We start from the raw sequence: 24,278 nt of genomic DNA on the forward strand, positions 1-24,278 counted from the left end.
CCTCTAAAATAAACAGCCCACCAGGCTCGCTCACTCTCTCATTTTGTTTTATAATGTTAACTTAATACAGGACTGGACGATAATATTGCGGTAGGGACTGTTTGTTGTGGTCAGATCCAGCGACGCCCCCCTAGCCACGGTGGCTGTAATGTGCTCTCATTGGCTGTAGCGTGCATCTCCTCGCAAGGTGGTCGCAGCCCCGTTCATAGTGTATGATATTGTCTGCTGTCCTGTCCCAGACAGAGCTGAATATCTAACATGGTAGTTATCTGAAAACGGTCGGAAAGCCGTCGCAGAGCGGATAATCGCGGCCATATCGTCTCGCGGTGCCTTTCACACACAGCGAGCATTATCTCGCAGATCAAAGGCCGATCTGCGTCAGATCGGGAGGTTTTGTCGGCGAGCGCCAAAAAATGTCGGCGACAGCAATATCGGACCCAATCTCCTGCAGTCTGTACGGGCCCTTAGATATTCAGCTCTGTCTGGGACAGGACAGCAGACAATATCATACAATATGAACGGGGCTGCGACCACCTTGCGAGGAGATGCACGCTACAGCCAATGAGAGCACATTACAGCCACCGTGGCTAGGGGGGCCGCTGGATCTAACCACAACAAACAGTCCCTACCGCAATATTATCGTCCAGTCCTGTATTAAGTTAACATTATAAAACAAAAGGAGAGAGTGAGCGAGCCTGGTGGGCTGTTTATTTTAGAGGAATTGTACAGAGAGAGAGAGACAGACAGAGAGTGAGAGCGAGAGCGAGCTCTGTGTGTGTGTGTGTGTGTGTGTGTGTGTGTGAGTGTGCAGCATGTGCACGTTGTGTCAGAACAGCGTTGCCAGATGTTGCGAGAGAAATAAGCAACCAGGTCTATGAAAACAAGCCCAAGAAAAGGCCACTTGAGCACTTTAAACCTATTTACAAATACATTGGATATTTGAAAATAGCCGATCTACAAGCTCACAACGCGTCGCAGCTATTTTCAAAGAAAAATCTTGAGAAAATTGTGGAATATTTTCCAAATCCACACAAATCTTGTATGGGGGTGATGGCACAACATATTTACAGAAGGGGGGTCTGCGGACAAATACATATTATGTGTTGTTTAAACCACTGGTTTAAACAACATTAGGAAACAAGGCCAAATAAGCAACTATACAAATAAGCCCAAAAAATGCACCCCGCAACAACCAATATTTACAAGCAACTCTACAGAAAAACAAGCCCAAAGTCGCTTATAATAAGCGGACATGGCAACGCTGTCACTGACCGCTTCTGCACTTGACGTGCGAGAGAGAGAGAAAGAGAGAGAGAAAGAGCGAGAGAGGGGGGAGAGGGAGAGAGGCATATCACGGGATACGTCGATTAAAATGAATTGGAATAAACTCAAATGTATGTATTGGGTCTGACTCTGGAGATAGCATCCTAGTGAACTATCCTACAGTGTGTCAGCCCTTGTCGGGGATCAATCCTGTTGTGAAGACCACAACGATATTATGACAGCCGATTTCAAGAAATAAACTCCTGCAGTGTGTAATGCTTAACGATCAGATAACCCCCCGAGCACTTTAAAGGGGAAATCCACCCATTTTCAATATTTAACTATGTCATTAATATAGCATAAAGGAGTTGTGTGGAAATAAGAAAAAATTTAAAAAAAAATTAACATTGCAAAAAAATTTAACATTGCAAAAAAATTAACATTGCAAATTACACTGTGATGACTCATCACAGTGTAATTTGCAATGTTAATTTTTTTGCAATGTTAATTTTTTTTGCAATGTTAATTTTTTTTTTAATTTTTTCTTATTTCCACACAACTCCTTTATGCTATATTAATGACATAGTTAAATATTGAAAATGGGTGGATTTCCCCTTTAAGGCAGGTACACATTGCAGGACCTTAAAGTGCTTTTTTTGGGCTTATTTGTATAGTTGCTTATTTGGCCTTGTTTCCTAATGTTGTTTAAACCAGTGGTTTAAACAACACATAATATGTATTTGTCCGCAGACCCCCCTTCTGTAAATATGTTGTGCCATCATAGACCCCCATACAAGATTTGTGTGGATTTGGAAAATATTCCACAATTTTCTCAAGATTTTTCTTTGAAAATAGCTGCGACGCGTTGTGAGCTTGTAGATCGGCTATTTTCAAATATCCAATGTATTTGTAAATAGGTTTAAAGTGCTAAAGTGGCCTTTTCTTGGGCTTGTTTTCATAGACCTGGTTGCTTATTTCTCTCGCAACATCTGGCAACGCTGTTCTGACACAACGTGCACATGCTGCACACTCACACACACACACACACACACACACACACAGAGCTCGCTCTCGCTCTCACTCTCTGTCTGTCTCTCTCTCTCTGTACAATTCCTCTAAAATAAACAGCCCACCAGGCTCGCTCACTCTCTCCTTTTGTTTTATAATGTTAACTTAATACAGGACTGGACGATAATATTGCGGTAGGGACTGTTTGTTGTGGTTAGATCCAGCGACGCCCCCCTAGCCACGGTGGCTGTAATGTGCTCTCATTGGCTGTAGCGTGCATCTCCTCGCAAGGTGGTCGCAGCCCCGTTCATATTGTATGATATTGTCTGCTGTCCTGTCCCAGACAGAGCTGAATATCTAACATGGTAGTTATCTGAAAACGGTCGGAAAGCCGTCGCAGAGCGGATAATCGCGGCCATATCGTCTCGCGGTGCCTTTCACACACAGCGAGCATTATCTCGCAGATCAAAGGCCGATCTGCGTCAGATCGGGAGGTTTTGTCGGCGAGCGCCAAAAAATGTCGGCGACAGCAATATCGGACCCAATCTCCTGCAGTCTGTACCTTTAAGGTCCTGCAATGTGTACCTGCCTTTACTTTGTCTTGTTATTCTTCAAGGAGAGTTTATGTTAAATGGTCCAGTCCAGTTTGACACCAGTTAAAAGACTAAAAGACTAAAATAATAAAAACATAACAAGACACAGGGAAATACGCAGTGCAACTAAAATCTTCTCTCATATGCTACATTCCATTCCTCCTGGATAATGTGGTTGTGACCAGAGTAACAATTAAACAATAAACAATACCCGTCATAAAACCAGACACTGGCATAGAATCATAAGCATAGGTATAATTGTAGTAACTTATAGGTATAGCCAGGCTAAGGAATTAGCATGGCTGCCACTATAGTACAAGTTAAGCTATAGCCTACAATCCAAGGAAGCACCGTTCAGTGAACTGACAGAAGAGTTCATGAAAAATACTGTTGCACAAATACTACATGTAAAATCTAGGGGTGAAGTTTGGCTCCTGCTGTGATCACCCGCATTAAAATGCATGCATTCATGGTACTGTAAAGCATGGTCACCCGCAATACAATGCATGCATTCATGGTACAGTAAGGCATGCTGGATCAAAGTGTCTACCCCTTAAATTACACAAGCTAACAGTGATAAAGGTCTGTCCTTCAAGAGTTCACCTCAACTTATTTAATTTCAATACTAGAATCAAAACGTATTGATAAGAGAGATACCCCAGAGTCCATACATATTCATGGCTTATGGCTACTGATGTCATTTGGCAAAAGTGAGTTGACTGTGCAAAATAAAACAAGAACACGATACGGAATCATGATGTTATTCCAGGGGAATAGGTGTGGATGTTCAAAATCCATTCTTGATCTTTTTACAATTAGCAATGGAAGGCATTCTCATATCCTCCGTTACTATCTGGATGAAGCTTTATGGCTGTCGACTGCCCTCCATCAAGGAACTGCCTGATCCTCCACTGAAAGACAACCCATGAAGGTCAAACACGTAACTATCACTAACTATTACTATGTTTGTGCAAGATCATGCACAAGTTGTGTCCTTCAGAATTACTTCATATCACCTTTTAGCCTCAGGAATGTAGGTACTATAATGACTACAATTTATTCAATCCAATTTGGTATATAAGTTCCTCTTGGTACTGGATCAATGAATCACAGGTCACTTTACACAGTCATACTATATACAGAGAAAAACAAGCTTTGGCTCTACATACCTATGCTAATTTCTTGCACAATCCCGTTGCACTGTAGTTGTACCATGTGTATCAGTACTATATATACATGCCGTAAAATTATATACAAAAACACAATAGAAATGGGTCCATTTGCTAATGATACGTTATGTATACTGTATATAACCATGGTTCCACAAGGGAAGAAAATGAATTTGGTCAAGAGTGTGGAATATACCTTTGAATCCACTGTACTGAAGTCCTTACAAGCACATCTGCAGAACCAATAAGTAGATCTATCATCTATGTCAGGGGTTCTCAAACTTTTTTATACCACAACCCTAGATTATGAGGGAAATGTTTTGGCGACCCCACATTTTATTTATAGTGCAATTCCAAAGTGGAAATAAATAATATAAAATATAAATATAAAATAAAAGCATACATTGCTGGCCTTACATATGAATATTCATTAGAAAATGAAGTGAAAACCGTCATTCCTGCTGATGTGTAGGCCTATCTTATCAATGAAATGAATGAATAATATTTTAGCGTCAATAAGGTCATGCCCTTGTTATCTAAGGTATATCTAAAGCACTATCTACAACTGTAGACATGACTGTGTTATGGTAACTTCACTTAATTGCCACCCTTGCAAAAAATGTCTTGCTAATGCCTGCACACACCTTTCTTCCCACACTAAAGAGGAGTCAAAATCACCTTCCTGGATGGGGCACTGTGCGAATATCTGCTACTCTGTGTTGAAGCGGCCTTAAGGGAATAAGCTTATGTATGTTAGGCTGCTACAGGAATAATGTCTGCAGAACAGGACTGTACTCACTGACCACACCATGGTTGTGACTGTTAAGACTTCAGGACTTAAAGTGTGCAACACTTTACGGTAAGGAATCAGGATATATTAAGTAATTAATGCATGGAAATACATTTCTTATAATAATCAGGAATTGGCATGAGTTCACAGTGCCTCATTCATGTCCTCACACATGAACAACACGTTCATTATAGAAGTAGCTAAGGTAAGTACATAATCTGGAATGACTTATTAACCACTTTGACCCTGGCATCCCAATTTTGAAAAAAAATTCAACTATCTACAAGGCAGCACAGTTTGCACCATTGTATCGTGGTGACTGCCTCTGGAAAAAGCCAGAAGCAACATCGATAATGGCGGCCGTCAAGTTTACAGATGTAAATAAAATTATTATTATGAATCAGTCAAAATTCTTAAGCCAGGGCACCTATTGGAGGGGAAAGGAACTGGTTGGAATAACGTGTTCCTTCCATGCGCTACGTCCAACCGGGGGAAGCTCGCCCCTGTCGAGTGATAAGTAATAACAAGAGCTTGTTAGCTCTCATACATTGAAGGAGGCATGAGCTCGGCTCTGGGCTCTCCCTAGGTTGGCAGAGGGAGTGTAGCGCCCAGGATTACTTAGACAATTGGGACTGGATTAAATAAATCTGTCAAAATTCTTAAAATGATTATTTTTTATATATTTTTTATGGGGGAAAAGTTAAGGTAGGAGACTCAAGGAGTCTCCTACTGAGTCTCATATTGACCGATGACCCAGTCATCAAATTATTGGCTTAGGAATGTGACAAAAACTAAAAAATCTCCATGAATTCAAGGCTTCAAGGGGTGTGTAATCGATATCAAACAAGTATTTTTTTTGGGTGAACTACTTCTTTAAGCATGATCTAGAAGGTTTATTTGTCACTACTCAAATGGGTACAAGCAGCCAAATGCAATTGTGGTAAGGTCCACAATACTTAATAGTTATCATCGACTATTACGCATTAGCTCCTCAATGAGTTCATCAAGTTTGTGTCCCTTTAAAGAAAGTGGGGAATTGTTCTTCCTTTAAAACGTATGTACTGTGAAATGATATGTATTGTAATTGTTACAAATACTAGATAACATAATTTAGATGGTAAAGGTAAAATAGTTCACCACTTAATTTGAAGTTTAGTTCAGCAATTAATTTGGTTGGCAACTACAAAACTTGTATTATGATCATGCTTAATAAGTCATCATTCCTGACTATGTACTTATCTTAGTAAATGTGTTCTTCCTGCATGAGAACACACATACATTTGTATACATACTAACGGTGTCTGTGGTCAGTGGTCATCTTATTGCTGAAGTTACAGAAGGTGTACGCATATTTAATGGTCAACCAGTGAACCAGTGCTTGGCCAGTTGAGTACTAAGACAATTGATAGAGTTCAGTGTTTTCAAAATGGACAACAAGCAAACTGTAAAAAGTGATAGTGTTCAAGGAATATTGAGATTCTACTGTCATATATGTGTTTTTTTACAAAGCCTTTGATATAGAGAATTTGGCCACGTTGTCCAGTAGACATACTGTACATGCCGCTGAAATAACACCTGTTGGCTGCAAATGTGTAACACCATCCATAATGTCAAAAGACAAACTGTATCCACACCTGAGACACTTGTGACCACACAGCCTTACCTACCTCAGTTCATTATGATATGAAAGAAGGAAACCAGAGTCCCATATAAGACGTCCTACAATAACTGTGTGCAAGTGTTCTCAAGGTGTCCCCAGCGTTTAGTTTTCTTTTTTTTTATTCCAGCTTTAAATGTCAGTAGGTCCACACATGGCAGAATAATCCAGTCTAAATCCTTATGTTTTATACATACAAATTCACTGTTGACTTCTCGCACACAAATGGTGCAGTATGCGCCACCGGTCCCGCTATTCCTAACTTGCTGGGTCTGAACTGTGGCGCGGAGTCATCCAACTGTTGATGATGCAATGATCCAATGATGATGCTGGTTCCCCTGGCAACGAGAGGCGCCGCTGGTCCTCTGATAGCTCCGATTGACCCATCACTGTCCCTGAGCCCGCACCTGACCCAGGGGAACTGTTGTTATAGGCCAAGTTGAACAGACCATCTTCTTCTGGTGTGTTGGTTCTACCCAGGAAGTGATGCTCTGTTTGGCTGATTGTGTTGGAGGGACAGGGCTGTAAGGAACCGTCCTGTGCAGGGAATGGCTGAAGGAGGCGCAGCTCTATTCCAGGGCTGTGGAGTGGTTGCTTGGATTTTGAAGGTATGTCCTCAAAGTCTGGGTTGACCAGCAGCTACAAAACAGGACAACGATGATAAGCTTATGTATGTTTAAGTTAACAACTAATTAAGTAATTAAATATGAACAGCGGGAAAGTAGGACATTTAAAAAAATATATAACTGAATTGTGTACACACATCATAGATCTGGCTTGTCATGCCACCACCTTAAGTAGACAAAACTACATCATACTAGGTTTGATTTGTAAAATATGTTCCTCCATAAATGTTGTTCTTTAAAATGCAAAGAAGCCTTCATTTCCCAGCATTTCTTCCTGCGTTCATAAATCCAGTATCTTTATAAAAAGCAGTACAACACCTGTGAGAGAGATGCCTGACTCGATGTCTTGAGGGGAGGAACAGGTTGGAGCCGCTTCTCCGGCAGCCTTGAACTCAGGGTGGTGAGAGGAGGAGGGAAGAAGGAGATGGAGGTTGACAGGCATGCTTCAGTCAGGGCTGGGATGGGAGAAGACAGCTGGGCAGATGACTGACACTGGGCGGCATGGGGGGAGGTATTCTGGCTGACAGCTGGGGTGGCCGAAGAAACAGTTTGCCCAGAGAGAGTTTGGGCGACTTGGGCCAGTGTTTGGATGGAAGGGAGGGGCTGGGGTAAATCCTCACTGGACAGAGGACCGTGAAATAAGGACGGTAGAGGGGGTGAGGTAGACATGAAGGAGTGTCGCTGGTTGAACGAGGCAGTGGGAGAGGTGAGGACTGGAGGGACGACTGGGAAAGAGGTAGCGATGTTTAGGATAACATCGGCGGAGGGCTGGGTATGGGGGTGGGAGGCGGGGGAGGTCGGGGTGGGGGTATATGTTGGAGAAGTGACAGTGGGGGACTGAACCGGGGAGGAGGGCACGAGAGGCGTTGACCCCAGAGTACTGTAAGAGGGCGGGATCATGGACATTTGCCTCTGCAGCAGCTGCAGGACTGACCCGATGTCTGTCGCCATGCGCGATTCCAACCTGGAAAGAAATGTACATAATATGAAGCCTGGGGATGTGACAGAACAATAAACTATTAAAGGGTTAGTTCACTCCCAAACTGACTTTGTTTTCTATCAATTACTCACCCTGTGACGGCTTGAATACAAGGAGTATTATATATATTTTTATAACATTCCTTTACAGTGAATGAAGAATCCCAAAACAAAGAATAAAGTTGAAAAAGAAGAGAATTGGAAAACAATAGGGGTCAAGGATTAACAACAGCAACACTTGATCAAAAGTCAATTTATAAGCTACAAAACAATGCTCACAGTGTAATCCTAAGAGTTATGAGTCCAGTGTGCTTCCAAAACATTGTTTTAAGCTGAAAACATTTTTGTCCATGAGATCATTTAGACCGGAAGTGAATAAAAATGTTTTCTTTTGTTGATGTTTTAGGAGCACCGAGCATACTACTGGATACATAACACTTGGTAGTACACTGTAAGCATTGTTTTGAAATTTATCGACCCATGATAAAGTTTTTCTGTTCCTGGACCTCTATTTTGTCCTATTCTGTTCTTTTTCAACTCTATTATCAAAACGAAACATCTCCATATATTCAAGTCATCACGGTGTGAGTAATTGATAGGAAAAAAAGTCATTTTGCGAGAGAACTAGGCCCCTCCCTTTACGTATAGAAATAAATACATTCTTTTAAAATGGTGTAACCGTTACTGCTCACTGCTCACATACTACATCCAACTTTGTGTTGGCATGGAAGTTAAGCAATACATCCACTAGAGGGCAGTTCAGAGTCAAAGGTTTTCTGGCAACAAATGACAATTGTGGAGGTCATAATAATGTACCTGTTAAGAAAGAGCTGTTCTGTAATAATTGATCAATGATATTTAAAAATAACGAAAGCCGATATTTAGTTTTTATAAAAATCCAATGCTATGTGAGTGTGATGTACTGTAAGAACAAAATGTCCACCGTGTGAATTTGGACAACAGACCCACCTGAGGATCTGTCTCTGTAACAGATCAAGTCGGTTCTCTAACTCCCCCTTCTGTTTGCGAGAAATGGCAGCAGCGGCGGGAGGAGGAGGAGTACTAGTAGGAGTAGGGGAGGTGGAGGAAGGAGTGCAGAGGGGCCGTTGATGAGAGGGGTGTAGGGAGAGAGGGGAAGGCGGAAGTGGGAGGTGGGGAGGAGGTGAGGGCAGGCTGTGGTGGCACGGCACCTCCTGGTACTGTTGCTCTTCGCGACTCTCAGTACTCCAGAAGCTGAATATGTTGGAGACGCCAGACAGAGCATCTGGAGACAGACAGACAGACAGACAGACAGACAGACAGACAGACAGACAGACAGACAGACAGACAGACAGACAGACAGACAGACAGACAGACAGACAGACAGACAGATAAGATGGAGAGAGAGAGGGAGAAAGAGAATTACTAATTAATAATAGCGTACAAGAAAAAAAAAGTAATGACAGACCTGAGTAACAAAATGTTCATCTATCCCAATTTCCTTCAGAAACACAGTCATGTAAAAGTCCAATGTACAAACAAGAGAAAAGTGAATAATATGGGAAACTTCAAAGTAAATAACGCAGCAGATAGTATGAAATAACAGCATTTCAAAATGGATTTTGGACAATAATATTTGGTTGTACCTGTCAGAGAGTTGAGTGTCTTCTCTTTGCTGTCTATCACACAGCTAGCAGCAGTGTTGTTGTTGCCGTGGCCATGAACCTGACCGGCCAATGAGGATGTCTGAACAGGACTTGTCAGCTCTGACTCCTCCCCTTCCCCCTCATCTCCGCTGAAGAAAGCAAAAGTTATCATTTATACAATACTATTTTCCAAACTGGACCCTAATGATTTTAAACATTCCAAAGCACACATGATTGTCCTACAACCTCATATTTGTTTTCCATTCATAACTTAGTATAACATTTTCGTTTTGTATATTGTGGCCACAAGACACATTTATCTTGCATTATAAAACAGCCAGCTCAAATAACGCAAACTGACTGGTTAATAGGCTATAGCCATGGTAGCTATTTGCTTAAATATAGCACTATTTTGTTTGGGGGAGGAACCCATAAGACCATTTTGGGTTTCAATTCCTCCCTTACATACAGCAATTGTCCCGTGTTTAATGTATTGTTGTTATTGTTTTGTGTATTATTTATTTTTGTGCAAATAATTAAATCAAATGAAATCAAATAAAATATATATACACAAGAGACTAACATTAGACAAACGTTGCCAGAAAAAAACTGCTTTTATAACTTTTTTATTACTTTTAATGACTTAATGACTCAAAACTTACCCAAGTCTATGTAAAAAGTACAGTACAGTTTATTTTTTTAAACTAAAAAGTACTTTATTTTTTAGTATGTAGATAACACAAAGACTCACGATTTATGTTTGCAATCATCTGAATTCTGCCCATCACACAGGTCACAATGACTGTGCCCACTTCTGGATCTGTAACGAGATCTCTGAGATCGACTGCTCTCCTCTGGCATGGAGTCACCTAGGAGGTGAACACACGTACTGTAAAGGCATATTCAATTTCTGATTGGTCACAGTTTGGTAAATATGATATTGTGCTAATTCTGGACAGAAGTGTGTTTGTCGAAATGGCAGAGATCAGGTTCTATGGAATTAATGAATGGCTCCCATTCACCAGGTTCACGCTGGATGCGGAGGTGCCGCAGAAAGAATAGACCACATGCCCGAAACGTTCGCTGAACATTGGGAACCGGCCGCACCACTATGCAGACAATATGCATGGAACAATTCTCAATTCTCCTGAACAATCCTAACCCAGTACCTTTTTTAACTTTTTATGACCCTCATATTGCTTGGTGTGTTTTTAGATGGGGTTGCCCATGTTTGTCCTTTGTTGTTTGTATACTGTGCTGTCTGAACATGCATATCAAACACTCAGCAAAGTAAGCTGGTGTCTCTGACACCTGCAATTAATGAGGCTTAACAGTTGCCCAGGTGATTTAGGGCAGATAATCAGGTGTGCTTTGTCTTTGTTATTACAGGGAGAGACTGGATGCAAAGTGACAGATTTGTCACAATGCAAACCATTTGGAAATCACTTTTCATGAAAAGACTTGACTCTGAACAGATATCCATGTGGACACTAAGCACACAGACACACAGACATGATCCGTGCAGCAGTAATTTTTTGTGTCTGTGTGTACTTATGCATGTGAGTGGACCATGAACATCTGCATACATCCATCTTTAAAATGGGTCTGGTATGCTACACTGTGCAATAATATGCTTCAAGTACACGTCTATGAAAGGCAAAGGTCCACGTCTAGTCTGCTGAACTCTCCATCCACGTAAAGTATGTCTGCTTCCTGTTTTAAACAATAAACATCTGTCGCTGAACTTCACATGAGCATGAGTCACGACTAAAATATATTATAACGTATAATAATAATATCAAACATTTTTGATTTTATCATAACTATCAGGACGAGAAAAAGACAGACTTAAGACAGCTCTGACTGAGCAACATCAATGTTCAGAAACCAAACCTCTGACACACATAGTGAATAAATGTGATAGATGTGATTTGTTTTGTGTCACTGTATGATGACTGCCTCTATGCAGAGACATACAAGTCTTCCTTGATGTCGGTGACAGGAGGAGAAACGAAACACAAAACAGCTGGAAACACATTTTGCTTAAAGCTTCGTCAGACTGTGAGAACATTGGATATAATAAAACATGCCTGAAACCTTCTTTAAGCGAAAAAATAAACCCAGAATCATTATCCTGTCTGTGATTGTTTTCTGCTGAAAAATGCAGCCACAATACAGAGCATGGAAACATAAAACATGTGGAGGATAAATGCATTACTAATACATGCACAGTAGCACAGTATTTCTACCTCCGTTGGTTCTGTCGGCATGGCTAAGTCGGTGTTTTTTTTTGTCTTCTGCTGAAGACTGAACCGTGGTCTGAGTCCTCGCTGCTCACTGAACCAATGATATTAGTGGTCTAGAGACAGAGAGAGAGAGAGAGAGAGAGAGAGAGAGAGAGAGAGAGAGAGAGAGAGAGAGAGAGAGAGAGAGAGAGAGAGAGAAAGAAAGAGAGAGAAGAGAGAGAGAGAGAGAGAGAGAGAGAGAGAGAGAGAGAGAGAGAGAGAGAGAGAGAGAGAGAGAGAGAGAGAGAGGGAGACAGAGAGAGAGGGAGAGGGAGAGGGAGAGGGAGACAGACAGACAGGTCATGGAGGGAAAGCATGAAGGAAGCAAAAAAAAGATGAGGGAGAGTGACAAGCGCTATAAATATGATCATGATGATGATTCATTATTGATTAAGGATTGAGAGCTTCAGAGCTTCAGTTTATTTATCGATGTGAGGTCATACATCTCTGAGGTTGAAGGTGATCTCCAGATTGTTCCAGAAGTCATCGTAGAACTCTGGGTACATTTCCAACACCTGGAAACACAAACAACATGTCTTCCACATAAACAACAAAACGCAAACAACAGCTCAAGGAGTTTTCCAATCCGCCACCCCCCCCCCCCCCCCCTGGTCAAAAGTAGGTCCCGCGAGTGCGTCTGTTATAGTACCTCTAGCATGTCTTCTCTCTGTATCTTATGAAGGTCACAATAGGTCAGAGCTCTGACATCAGCACTAGACTTCCCTGGCCGAGCATACAGGTTTATGGGCTCACCAAAGATATCATTCTTCCCTGGAAAGGAGAGGAAATGGTGGAGAGACAAGGAGAAGAGGGAAGAGAGAGAGAGGGGAGTTATAACAAATAAATATCTCTACTTAACTTTAAATCTGCAGTTCATTGTGGCAAATTTGTACATATCAAAATGTTGGTTTGTAGTAATAGTAATAGTAATGTAGTCAACCACAGCTGAATAAATGTAACTAAAACACTGTGGTGAATTTGATTCTCGTTGTTTGTAGCTATCAATAAGACAGGCCACTAGATGGAGCTATTTGCTTTACTCTTCTTGTTATGCAGAAAGGAAAACTAACACAAAACAGCATAGCTAATGACAGATGACCAATGAAATGAATAAATCAACATGCTCTTTCTTTATTTTCTGTTTCTTTTTTCAGTTCATACCCAGTATGGCCACCACCACGTCTCCTTTGAGGATCTCTATTGATCCTCTGGATATGAAGTAAAGGGCTGATATCAGGTCTCCAGCGTGGACCAGAGTGTCTCCGGGAGGAGCATGGGTGGTCTTAAACCTCATAGCTAGGGCCCTCAGACAGCCCTTAGTCGAACCTGGAGAAATAAGACATCAGTCAATAAAAGAAAAGGAAAAAACAAACGCAAACAAATGCTTGAACATTGTACATTTTGATCAAAGCAATCTCCAAGAATGGTCATGTTGGAGGGAATATCACACCCCTTTGTCTCATCACTGTATGCCCAATCCAGTTCATAACCATCTACCTTCCTCAGCACCCCACAAGCTCGATTTGCTCCACCACCCCTTTCTTCTCCCAAGACCTATAGAGAAATCTCCCCCCTACAAGTCCAAAAACACAACTCGGAGACTTCTGGCACAACCTCTGTCTGCATCTGTGGGACGATTTTCCCATCCCAAACGCTGCATCACAGCTATATAGGTTAACAGCTGTACCATTAGTCTTCCATTTCCTTACTCTCATTTCATAACAACATAATATCAAAGTAGTGAGTCAGTAAAACGAGGGATACAATGATGCTGAAAGCAACAGGAGGTTACCTTTGAAGGCCTTACAGTTCTGCAACAGTGTGCGGTTAAGATGGAGACAGATGTCTGCCTGAAGACAATCTGGAAAACCTTTTAATACCTGCAGGGACAGAGAGAAAGCGAGAGAGAGAGACCGAGAGAAAGAGACATAGAGAGAATAAGGATCAGAATCAAATTTATTGTCACATCACAGGCTTACAGGTGTAAAACAGTGGGTTACAGGTGTAAAACAGTGGGTGATTTTTTTTGTGCAAGTGCCATTGTTTTTGTTATTTCCATAAAAGAGAAAGGGAAGTAGAGGAGGCAAGAATAGCATACAGTACGTGGCACAATAGAATAAAATAAAAGGGAAAAACATACTACTAATGAAGTATGTGTAAGTATGTGTATGCGTATGTGTACGTGTGTGTATGTGTGTGTGTGTGTGTGTGTGTGTGTGTGTGTGTGTGTGTGTGTGTGTGTGTGTGTGTGTGTGTGTGTACATTAATTTCCTTCACTCACAGCGTTCATATCAATCCCGTTAGTGTAGGACCAAGCGTGCTGGAAGTACTCCTCCAGCCTCTGTCTCAGTGGGTTGGGAATTTGATGGAAGCGAATGAACTCTCTCACCCTCAGCATCTGGGTGTGGTAGCGGGCCGTGCCCGAGTACAGGCGCTGGATAATGGCTGACACGTTACCAAAGATACTGGCATACATCAGAGCTGGTAGGTGAGAGAGGGAGTGAGGGAGAAAGAGACCATGTTATACAGTACATTACACAGCATGCAAATAATAGGATTGGGAAACAAATTCACCGATATGAACAATATAGTCTGATGAACAGTATGAAGTTGAGAGACATCTTATTTTCATTGTATCTTTACAACAGTGTAGAGGGAAAATACTAACCCACAAATGTAAGGTGTACTAGATCGTCATTGTGTATGTGCATTGTGGCTTACTCTGCAATGTGGCTGACTTGGCCAGTCAAAAACAATGTCAAGATTCTAAGTTGGCATGGTGTGTGTGTGTGTGTGTGTGTGTGTGTGTGTGTGTGTGTGTGTGTGTGTGTGTGTGTGTGTGTGTGTGTGTGTGTGCGTGCGTGCGTGCGTGCGTGCGTGCGTGCGTGCGTGCGTGCGTGCGTGCGTGCGTGCGTGCGTGCGTGCGTGCGTGCGTGTGTGTGCGTGCGTGTGTATTCTCAGAACTCACATCCGATGAGCATGACACAGATGGAGAATATTTTCTCAGAGTTGGTGTTTGGGGACACGTTACCAAACCCCACGCTGGTCAGGCTGCTGAACGTGAAGTAGAGCGCTGTGACATATTTATCCCTTATGGATGGACCAGACCCCTCCAGAGAATCATTGTACGGCTTCCCCAGGTCTACACCCAAAGCGTCCAGCCAGCCATTCCGAGTAGAGCTTGCCCGCTCCACGTTACCTATAGCATACCTGGAAGTGGTTGTTGTTGGGGACAGAAGACAATACATTCTCATGGATGTACACATCTCAACATGGACATCAGTGTAGTTTGAGATTAAATCAATTTTGTATTATTTTTGATTTTTTTTTTGTTTTGTTCATAGAGTGTTTTGTTGACACGTCCACTTTCTTTGGAGGGTAGCTGGAATTATCGGAATATAGTATATGTTCTTTGATTTCTTTATGATGCTGCCACTTACAAAATGTATTGTGTGTAGAAAGTAATCAGCATGTAATTTTGTTGTGACAGCATCCATGCCGTCGTGGTCTAGCACCAGGCTCCGCTGGAAGGCTTAAATCCTGTTTGCTGCTTTAAGAACACAAATTTAGAGAATACACTGATACAATTGTCAGAATTACATTTGAAAGTTCCTTTTAAGTATAGGAGTTAGTGTAGTGGTATTTTTAAGTAACTGTGACTGAGGAACAAATGAAGCAGAATTTATTCTAGATATGCATGATATATCATTGGTATCGGCCGATAATTACTTTCAAATGTTTTATTGGTATCGGACAGATATCAAAAATGATTGCCCATATGTTGTGCCTGTGTTGGTGGAATAGCACATGTAATCCTAGCCTGCATGAGGAATTATCTGATAGTGACAACACATTTTCCATTTGCAATAACTGTTAAGCTTCAGTCGTGGGAGGAAAGAGCAAGTCTAAACTTCAATCATTTAATACTAAACTTAATAATCCACCTGACAATCCAACATCCTGAAATATAGCCCTCCTCTGAATATCTGTAGAGCAGAGTTGCGGAGGTGTGGAGGAGCTCTATATTTTGTATAAAGTTATTGATTATATCACAGCTCGTTTAAATATGGCCCTTGGAAACAAAATGTTCTGTAGGCCTCATAAAACAGGTCATACCCTATAGGTAATGTACAATATTGGTATCCATATCAATATTGGTATCAATATATGACTAGGGAAATAATTGGTTAACAGATATCAGCCAAAATTTCACTTGATTTAAACTGTGTTGAGTAACTCTGTGACTGTGGACACTTATTATTATCTGGATCTTGTGGGTGTTTTATGTTTATGTCTATGTTCTTGTTTATGTATGTTTAACGTGTCTTTAGAGTTCTTCAATCTGCTGTAGCACAAATTGCCCAGTTTGGGACATAATAAACTTGACCTATCATATATGATGGTGTTCACCAAAAATCTGTTATTTGCTGTGAGTGACACCATCACACGATATAGTATAAATTAGGCTTAAAAAGAGCAGTTTACCAGATGCAGGCCAACCAGTGGGCGATGAGGGCAAAGGTACACATGAGCAGGAAGAGTACTGCGGCTCCGTACTCCGAATAGCGGTCCAACTTCCTGGCTACACGGACCAATCGTAACAACCGAGCAGTCTTCAATAAGCCAATCAGCGTGGTGGTCTGGGAGGAAGAAGGAAGAGTCAGACTGGATGAGATGGATGATGATTGGACTCCTTTTTATTGACTGAAAATTATTTATATGTACTATGCACCAACATCCCTGCAATACTCGGAATAATAAATATAGTTTAGTCATGTGATCATCATATTTAAATGAACCTTAATAAGCTCTTATCCCAGCTATGAAAAAGTGATATATATACACACACACACACACACACACACACACACACACACACACACACACACACACACACACACACACACACACACACACACACACACACACCCACACACACACACACACTTCTTTCTTGCTCCGATCCCCCCCACCTCACCATCTCCTCTCTTCCTCTCTCTACTCTCGTCCTTTCCCGTCCCCCTCCCCTCCCCCCCTACCTCTCCCTCCCCTGATCCCCTGGCCACCTCTTCTCCGGTCCGGTAGATGAGGAGGTCAAAGGGAATGGCTGCCACCATGTCGATGAGGAACCAGCCTTTGAAGTAGTGCACCGCAATGCGAACGGACTGGCTCACCACCTGAGGAAAATACACACGCACACCCACACCCACACCCACACACACACACACACACACACACACACACACACACACGAAAGAAAGCAGTTAGCAGAGACAATATCAATGTATAATTCAGGCCGCTGTGATTTTTCGCCCCAAAATTCTAATGCTTAAATGAACGATCCATATACGTAAATCGGGCTTATATCTTTTGTCTGAACTAGGATAAGACTTCACTCAGTAGCGAGAAGGCTATTGTCCCGTCTACAACTCGTAAAAGTCGGCAACATTAAGCCAGAAATGAATCTTTCTGTTCTTTGTCTGTGTAATGATTTGGTGAAGAGTAAAAACATATCTGGCCCACTAGCCAGGCCACAGTGATGCTACATCATTGTTAATTTATGTCTGACTCAAAACTGAATCATTCTTCTATACTGTCTGTCTTGACAGAGTGACAACTGAGTATGCTTCAACTGACATTATCAAGTTATTGAAAGGCCAATATTGACATAACTTAAAATACAAAGAATCTAATAAAGAATCTAATAAATGTACAGCTCATTCCTTAGTCGGCCCAGCTTAGCATAGCAGTGGGGCTGTGAGGTGGACGGCATGATATAAAACTTGTTTTTACTGCAAAGGATATAAACATCAGGGCTTTACTAAAGCCAAACAGGTGTTGAACAAAGGAGCCGTGTATTATTCAGGCCTTGGCTGTCTAGACTCTAGAGGTGCTTCACGCATCCAGTAATCCTGTATAGAACTACTCCAGGACCAAATAACCACTGATAAGCTATATGTTTTGGACTAGTACCATAATAAGACCTTCAAACAGTAGTAGGAAAGGGGAAAAAAGTTTTAGAGGTTTGTTTTATTCTTGCAATAGTGATGGTTCTTCAGCGCACCCATTTTGTTCCTCATTTATTTCCTTCATACACATTCATTCAGATCTGAGAACTAGTGGAGGCCACATTCTGGTCTCAGGAAACATTTTGTTGAAAAATAAAAAAAAATCAATAAACTAGTCAGTCAAGCAGGAGGTCCATCTCCCACTCCCTTACTGAATCAATCTGTGAATCAGTAACCTCATTAGCAGTCAGTCAGTCAGTCAGTCAGTCAGTCAGTCAGTCAGTCAGTCAGTCAGTCAGTGGGTTTCATCAGTCTGCTGCCAGTCTACGCAGGAGAGTAGATTGTAAGTTGGTCTGCAGTCTGTGAGTCAGTCAGTCAATAAGTTAGACCATAGAGAGAGTAAATGAGTTCAAATGAGTCAATTACCTCGTCGTTGGAGTTAACGTAGGTGGTTCTGAAGTTGATTACGATGTCGACGATGAACATGATGTCCACCAGGAGGTCCACTACATTCAGTGGGGAACAGGAGTAACCACACGACTGCATAGCTGCCTCCTCCTGGTCACTGAAGGAACAACACTTCATTATTATTATCAGTAGTAGAGATAATAATAGCTATAGGTGTGGTTACAATTGTAGAAGTGATAGCATTTTGACGAATGGCAGTATAATCTGTCTTATATGCGTAGCCTACATGTGTACCAACCTTAGCAGAAACGTAGCAGAGTAAGGAGTGAATATGGCTGTGTAGATGACTAACAGCAGAATGACCCAGTCCCACACAGCTTTAAATGGACTATAGTGAAGAATGGTCCACTTGTTGATCCTGGGAGTCTGCAGCTTATACTCTGGCAACACATCTGCACCCAGAGACAGCACCTGGTAGGAGGGAGACAGAGAATTAGTTTGCAGGCATTGCAGAGGGGCTTCCTATACGTTTTAAAACGTACTTGCCAGATAATACGAGATTCTTCCTGTTTGCCAAAACAGGCAAAATGTTTGCTTTAATTGTCGGGTTTGGGAGTTATACCATGAAACTAACATTTGACTATCTTGTTTTTTAGAGGGGCAAATGAGTCAAGTGTCCGCACGCAAGCACGCGCACGCACGCGCGCGCACACACACACACACACACACACACACACACACACACACACACACACACACACACACACACACACACACACACACACACACACACACACACACACACACACACACACACACACAATGATGAAGAGTGGTCATTACATTTGGACTGACTCTGAATCCATTCCCATTTTCCACTCAGTGACTCTGTTAATTAGGAAAATGACAGTGGAGTGTAGGCCTCTCATGGCCCTTGGTATATTTTACAATACAGTTAGCTGACTTATGCACAGCCCTTCTACTAGTCGTGCTGGACTGATAATGCAGGTGTTGGACAGTATTGCAAAATAAAGGTAACATGGTGATCTTTTTGGCTTTAGACAACATATGGATGCCATGACTATCCCCACTCTATAAACACACAGACACAGATGGGTGAACTGCAACTTTAACTTGACAATCAAATCATCACAAGGTAGCCACGCCCCTCCTACAGCATACCTTACTTTATCATCAATTTCTTTGCGGAAAGTTAAGAGTAAGAAGTTTTCAATGTTTATTGTCCTCTCAAGCATGTCTACCTGTCATTGAGAGATTATGATTGTGTGTGTGTGCGTGTGCACACATGCATGCGTGTTCGCTTGTGTGTGTGTGTGTGTGTGTGTGTGTGTGTGTGTGTGTGTGTGTGTGTGTGTGTGTGTGTGTGTGTGTGTGTGTTGCACAGGTGCGACTGGCAAGTTGATGGCTACAGGCTGAATCCACAAGGGCCCCTTTGGAGACATTTAAAGAAGAAGTGGGTGTGGCTCGGTCTGAATAACATACCATCTACTGTAAATAACATGCTTAGCATCTGCAGTCAAGCAAACATCATGCATCTATATAAATAAAGTGCTTCATCTGTGAACAAGTAAACAAGGTACATACAGCATGAACATAACGAACATCTATCTAATTACCGGCAAAAATTACAGATGCAGAGAAATTAATAAGGAATGAGTCTGAAGAGGTGAGTTCAGGCTGCGATGGAAAATGAGGAATGAGTCTGCTTGGGAAAAGAGTCTCAATTGATCTAAGTGTGAGGGAAGCACCTAAAACCAACACCATGTGCCTGCCTTCACTACATGGTGCAATTAAGTTTCTTTAATCGGATGTGAGCCGCAACTGCCAGCGGAGTGAGAGTGAGATGTGATTGTGAATGTTTTGGGAGAAGTTTAAGAGAGCATGCAGGCGGACCATGTCTGACCCATAAGAGTAAAATAAATCAACTTTTCCCATCCCAGACCACAAGGGGTAATTCATCTTTACCTGAACACCTCCAAAGACAGATGAAGGTGGGACAAAGCACCTAACAACATGTGCCTGCCTTCAGCCAAGTGGCCAGTTGCAGGGGTTGATGTATGTCAGTGTAATCTATGTTGCTTCATGTTTGTTAATTGAATGAGAGGAGAGCGGAAGAAACATACAGTACATGAGGCTGATGAGTTCTAACCACATTACTGCTACTGATTACTAAACTCACGGCCCACTCACACATACATGTTCACGTGGAGTCGTACGTATGCACTCTGTGCGCGCGCACGCACGCACGCACACACAAACACACACACAAACACACACACACACACACACACACACACACACACACACACACACACACACACACACACACACACACACACACACACACACACACACACACACACACACACACACACACACACACACACACACACACCAATAATGACTGGATAAAGCAATTAAGTAAACAGCCTGAATGCCAGTATAATGAGTTTTCTTTGTCTCCCTCCCTCTGTTTCTCATGGTATTGCAGTCAAAAGTAGAAAAGCAGAGCAGTATAAATGTAGTCTCTCATACAGGAGACTGGCTTTCAAAATCCTGGTTATAACATGAAGGTTATTGATTGCAGCTTAAATATGATCATTAAATGTCCTATAGACATTCACGTGGACCAATTACAAGACTAATTGTCTCAATTTCCTTTCCTCTGCATTCACTACCTTCTCTCTATTTATCGCTCTCTCCACTTTGTCATATCTAGTTCTGCAGGCTCAGCAGAACAATCATAACACTGCCACCCAACCACCACAAGACATGACTAATCACTCTCTGCAGGCCAAAACGAAGAAGATCAATGGATCATTACTGCAAGCTTTGTGCATGAAGGCCAGAACAACGTTACAGTAATCAAACTCAGTGTCCTCAGGACTATGAGTTGGACAACCTCAAGAAAATGGCTTATAAATCAAAAACAGATTTAAGAACAAAAAAACTGGGGGAAAAAGAAAAACTCTGGTCATTAGAAAGAGCCTTGGCTGAGAAAGGACATGTTTAATCAAACAAACATTTATCATGCAGGAGGACCTTGGGACTCATGGTCAAGACCAGATCAATCAAACTCCAAACGGTCTCTTAATGACCTTGGACTGGATAGCCAGGTAACCAAGACCAAATTAATCAAACACAACTCCTGACAGCTTGAGAACCTATAGAGACACCCTCTGATATCTGAGCCCACTTTCACGCTCTCATAAAAACCTTTCTATTGAAGGTCCTTATCACTACAACCTTTCTTTTGTCTTTTTCGCCACAGTGGCCCAAAGCTGTAGCAACTGTAGCTGCCTTTTCCACAGTTTTGTGACAAAACACACTAGTTGAATATCGAATGGAACACGTCTCCGGTCAGTTGCAAGAATAAGCCGTGGAGAGGGCAAACCTATAAATGTGGGAAATATCTGCATGCTTCTCATGCCAGGTCATGCACTTGACCAAGCATGTGTGCACAGGATGTGTGCACATTAAGGTCCTGTGCTGGCGAGTACATTAATGGACACTCTGCAGTGATTTTTGAAGAGCTGGCACATCATAGTCGTACATTACATTTCCCTGCTGAGAATTCCCCTATAGATTTTCCTGGTGATACACACCTGTGTCCTTCCAGTTTTCTTGTTTGTGAAAATACCCTGGGCCCCCAAGGGGTCTCACGTTGACAATCTGACCTGAAGCAGCAAAGGCCTGAACCTAACCTACTTTTTATTCATTTTTTTGGGTGAGGCATGTTATGCTTTATTTCAGATAGGAGCTAGAGTGTAGAGACACAGAAAAACCAAGGGCATAGAGAGAGGAGAGACATCCGAGACAAGACAGGGGTCGGCTTCGAACCCGGGTCCTTGCGATGCTCCCTAGGAGCAGATGGTCTGTGCAATAATTGGCTGAGCCACCAGGCACCCCACCAAACTGACCTACTTTTCTACGCTTCTGTTACAGCTGTTATGATGATACTGTACATTACAGGTGTGGAAAACCCACAGTTTCAGAGAAATAAAGTTCAGTATATTAGGCCAATGAAACAGGAAAATGCTTAAAATCTGTATTTATTTACATTTTTAACCTATTGCAGTCAATTTGTTGTGGTTTATGCTTTGGGGAAATAAATCCATAAATAAATCCAGTACTTATGTCAATCTGGCACAGTAATGGTAGGTTTGATTGTGACAACTGAAATGAATCACATGTTCAATATTGCTGAAATTGTAATGATTGTGCTTGTAATACTGGATGTAGGGCAGATTGGTTTCCGTCACGCACGCACAGAACACCGGAAATGTTGTATTAACAGCAGGTCCTAAAGCCTCTGGGAGCTGCCATGTTGTTCTCCTGCCAGGAGTGGGCGCTATACTTTAGTCCTGACACACATGAGTTCAGGTCAAGGACAGTCAAAAGAGCCCTGACTGAAATACTGTGTAGATGAATGGAGGTGAGGATGAAAGATGAAAGAATGGAGGTGGGATTCCATGTTCTTTATTTAGCATTTATTTTATTTATATTTAAAGTCAGAGCAAATTTGAGAGGAGTGTATTAGAGTGTATTGGTGCAATTTCAAAAGTAATCTATTCAGATCCCACCATCACTCAATAGTACCAAAACTCATTCTGATTCGCGAGCACCTGAGTTCCAATGAGTCGGTAGCACTTGCTATGCATCCTATGTGTATAACACATCATGAACATACTTATAAGGCATTATAATCTGCTCATAACCCTGTATAATCAGATTTATAAGAGCTCATAAATACTCATAATGCTTTATAACCATAACCATAACACATTATAAGGCCTTTTATAATGACTTATAAGTATCAAGTGTTATAATACTTCATAATTGCTGCCAAATTGGTAACAGTTGCTATGCATCCCAAATTAATTCTCATAGTTATAATCCATTGTAATCAATTGATAATGCTTTATTATCACTGTTATAATGTGTCATAACCATTATAATGCATTATTATAATGCATTATACGCATTATATGCATTATACATAAGTTATTATAAGTGGTCATGTGTTACTTTATGATCATTTTATAAGGCTTTATTATCACGTTTATAATGCCTTATTATCACTTATAAGGCGTTATATTGTGATTATAAGTTATTATAAAGTGAACATTTGTGACATTATGATAATTTTATAAGGTGGTATTATTACATTTTTATTGCCTTTAAATCACTGTTATAATGCATTATAATTACTGTTATAATGCATTACACTATGATCATAAGTTATTATAAGTGGCCATTTGTTACTTTATGATCATTTAATAATGCTGTATTATAACGTCTAAAATGCCTTATACTCACTGTCATAACGCATTTTAATCACTGTTATAGTGCCTTATTGTCACTTATAATGCATTATAACAGTGATAATAAAGGATTAATTATAATGGATTATAACTATGAGAATACATTTTGGGTTGCATAGCAAGTGTTACCAAGTGGGTAGCAATTATGAAGTATTATAATACTTGACATTATGAGTCATTATAACATGCTGTATAATGTGTTATGATTGCATTATACGTTGTTATGAATATTTATAACTGTAATCATCAAGTGTTCTAAGCATAATACAATGTATTTATACTTGAACTTATAAGTCATTATAACAAGCTTTATAATGTGATATGGTTATAAAGCATTATGAGTATGTATGAGCTCTTATAAATCTGATCATACAGGGTTATTAGCAGATTATAATGCATTATAAGTATGTTCATGATGCGTTATACACATAGGATGCATAGCAAGTGCTACCGAAAGGTACACTCTCCTATCCAAAAAAAGCAAAAACTGCCCTTTGAGAAAAGGGGAAACCCGTTTCTCCCA

General features: G+C 41.2%; 1 protein-coding gene across 1 annotated transcript in view; it reads right to left on the reverse strand.

Annotated features, from left to right (window-relative positions):
• Window positions 1–6,738: 6,738 nt before the first annotated feature.
• LOC308093511 (voltage-gated inwardly rectifying potassium channel KCNH2-like) overlaps window positions 6,739–24,278 on the reverse strand; it is a gene marked incomplete at both ends in the record, with an annotated part of 86,060 nt that continues 68,520 nt past the window's right edge. Inside the window, 16 exons of the mRNA XM_080439848.1 lie at window positions 6,739–7,119; window positions 7,440–8,070; window positions 9,054–9,348; window positions 9,710–9,858; window positions 10,461–10,578; window positions 10,732–10,741; window positions 12,438–12,509; window positions 12,644–12,765; window positions 13,156–13,320; window positions 13,787–13,874; window positions 14,276–14,475; window positions 14,963–15,204; window positions 16,480–16,634; window positions 17,061–17,171; window positions 18,429–18,567; window positions 18,709–18,881. Coding sequence (XP_080295974.1) covers window positions 6,739–7,119; window positions 7,440–8,070; window positions 9,054–9,348; window positions 9,710–9,858; window positions 10,461–10,578; window positions 10,732–10,741; window positions 12,438–12,509; window positions 12,644–12,765; window positions 13,156–13,320; window positions 13,787–13,874; window positions 14,276–14,475; window positions 14,963–15,204; window positions 16,480–16,634; window positions 17,061–17,171; window positions 18,429–18,567; window positions 18,709–18,881 — 3,051 coding nt within the window. The remainder of the gene's footprint in view (window positions 7,120–7,439; window positions 8,071–9,053; window positions 9,349–9,709; window positions 9,859–10,460; window positions 10,579–10,731; window positions 10,742–12,437; window positions 12,510–12,643; window positions 12,766–13,155; window positions 13,321–13,786; window positions 13,875–14,275; window positions 14,476–14,962; window positions 15,205–16,479; window positions 16,635–17,060; window positions 17,172–18,428; window positions 18,568–18,708; window positions 18,882–24,278) is intronic.

Source organism: Gymnoscopelus braueri (assembly GCF_963280865.1).
Source record: "Gymnoscopelus braueri genome assembly, chromosome: 10".
NCBI classification, from domain to species: Eukaryota; Metazoa; Chordata; class Actinopteri; order Myctophiformes; family Myctophidae; genus Gymnoscopelus; species Gymnoscopelus braueri.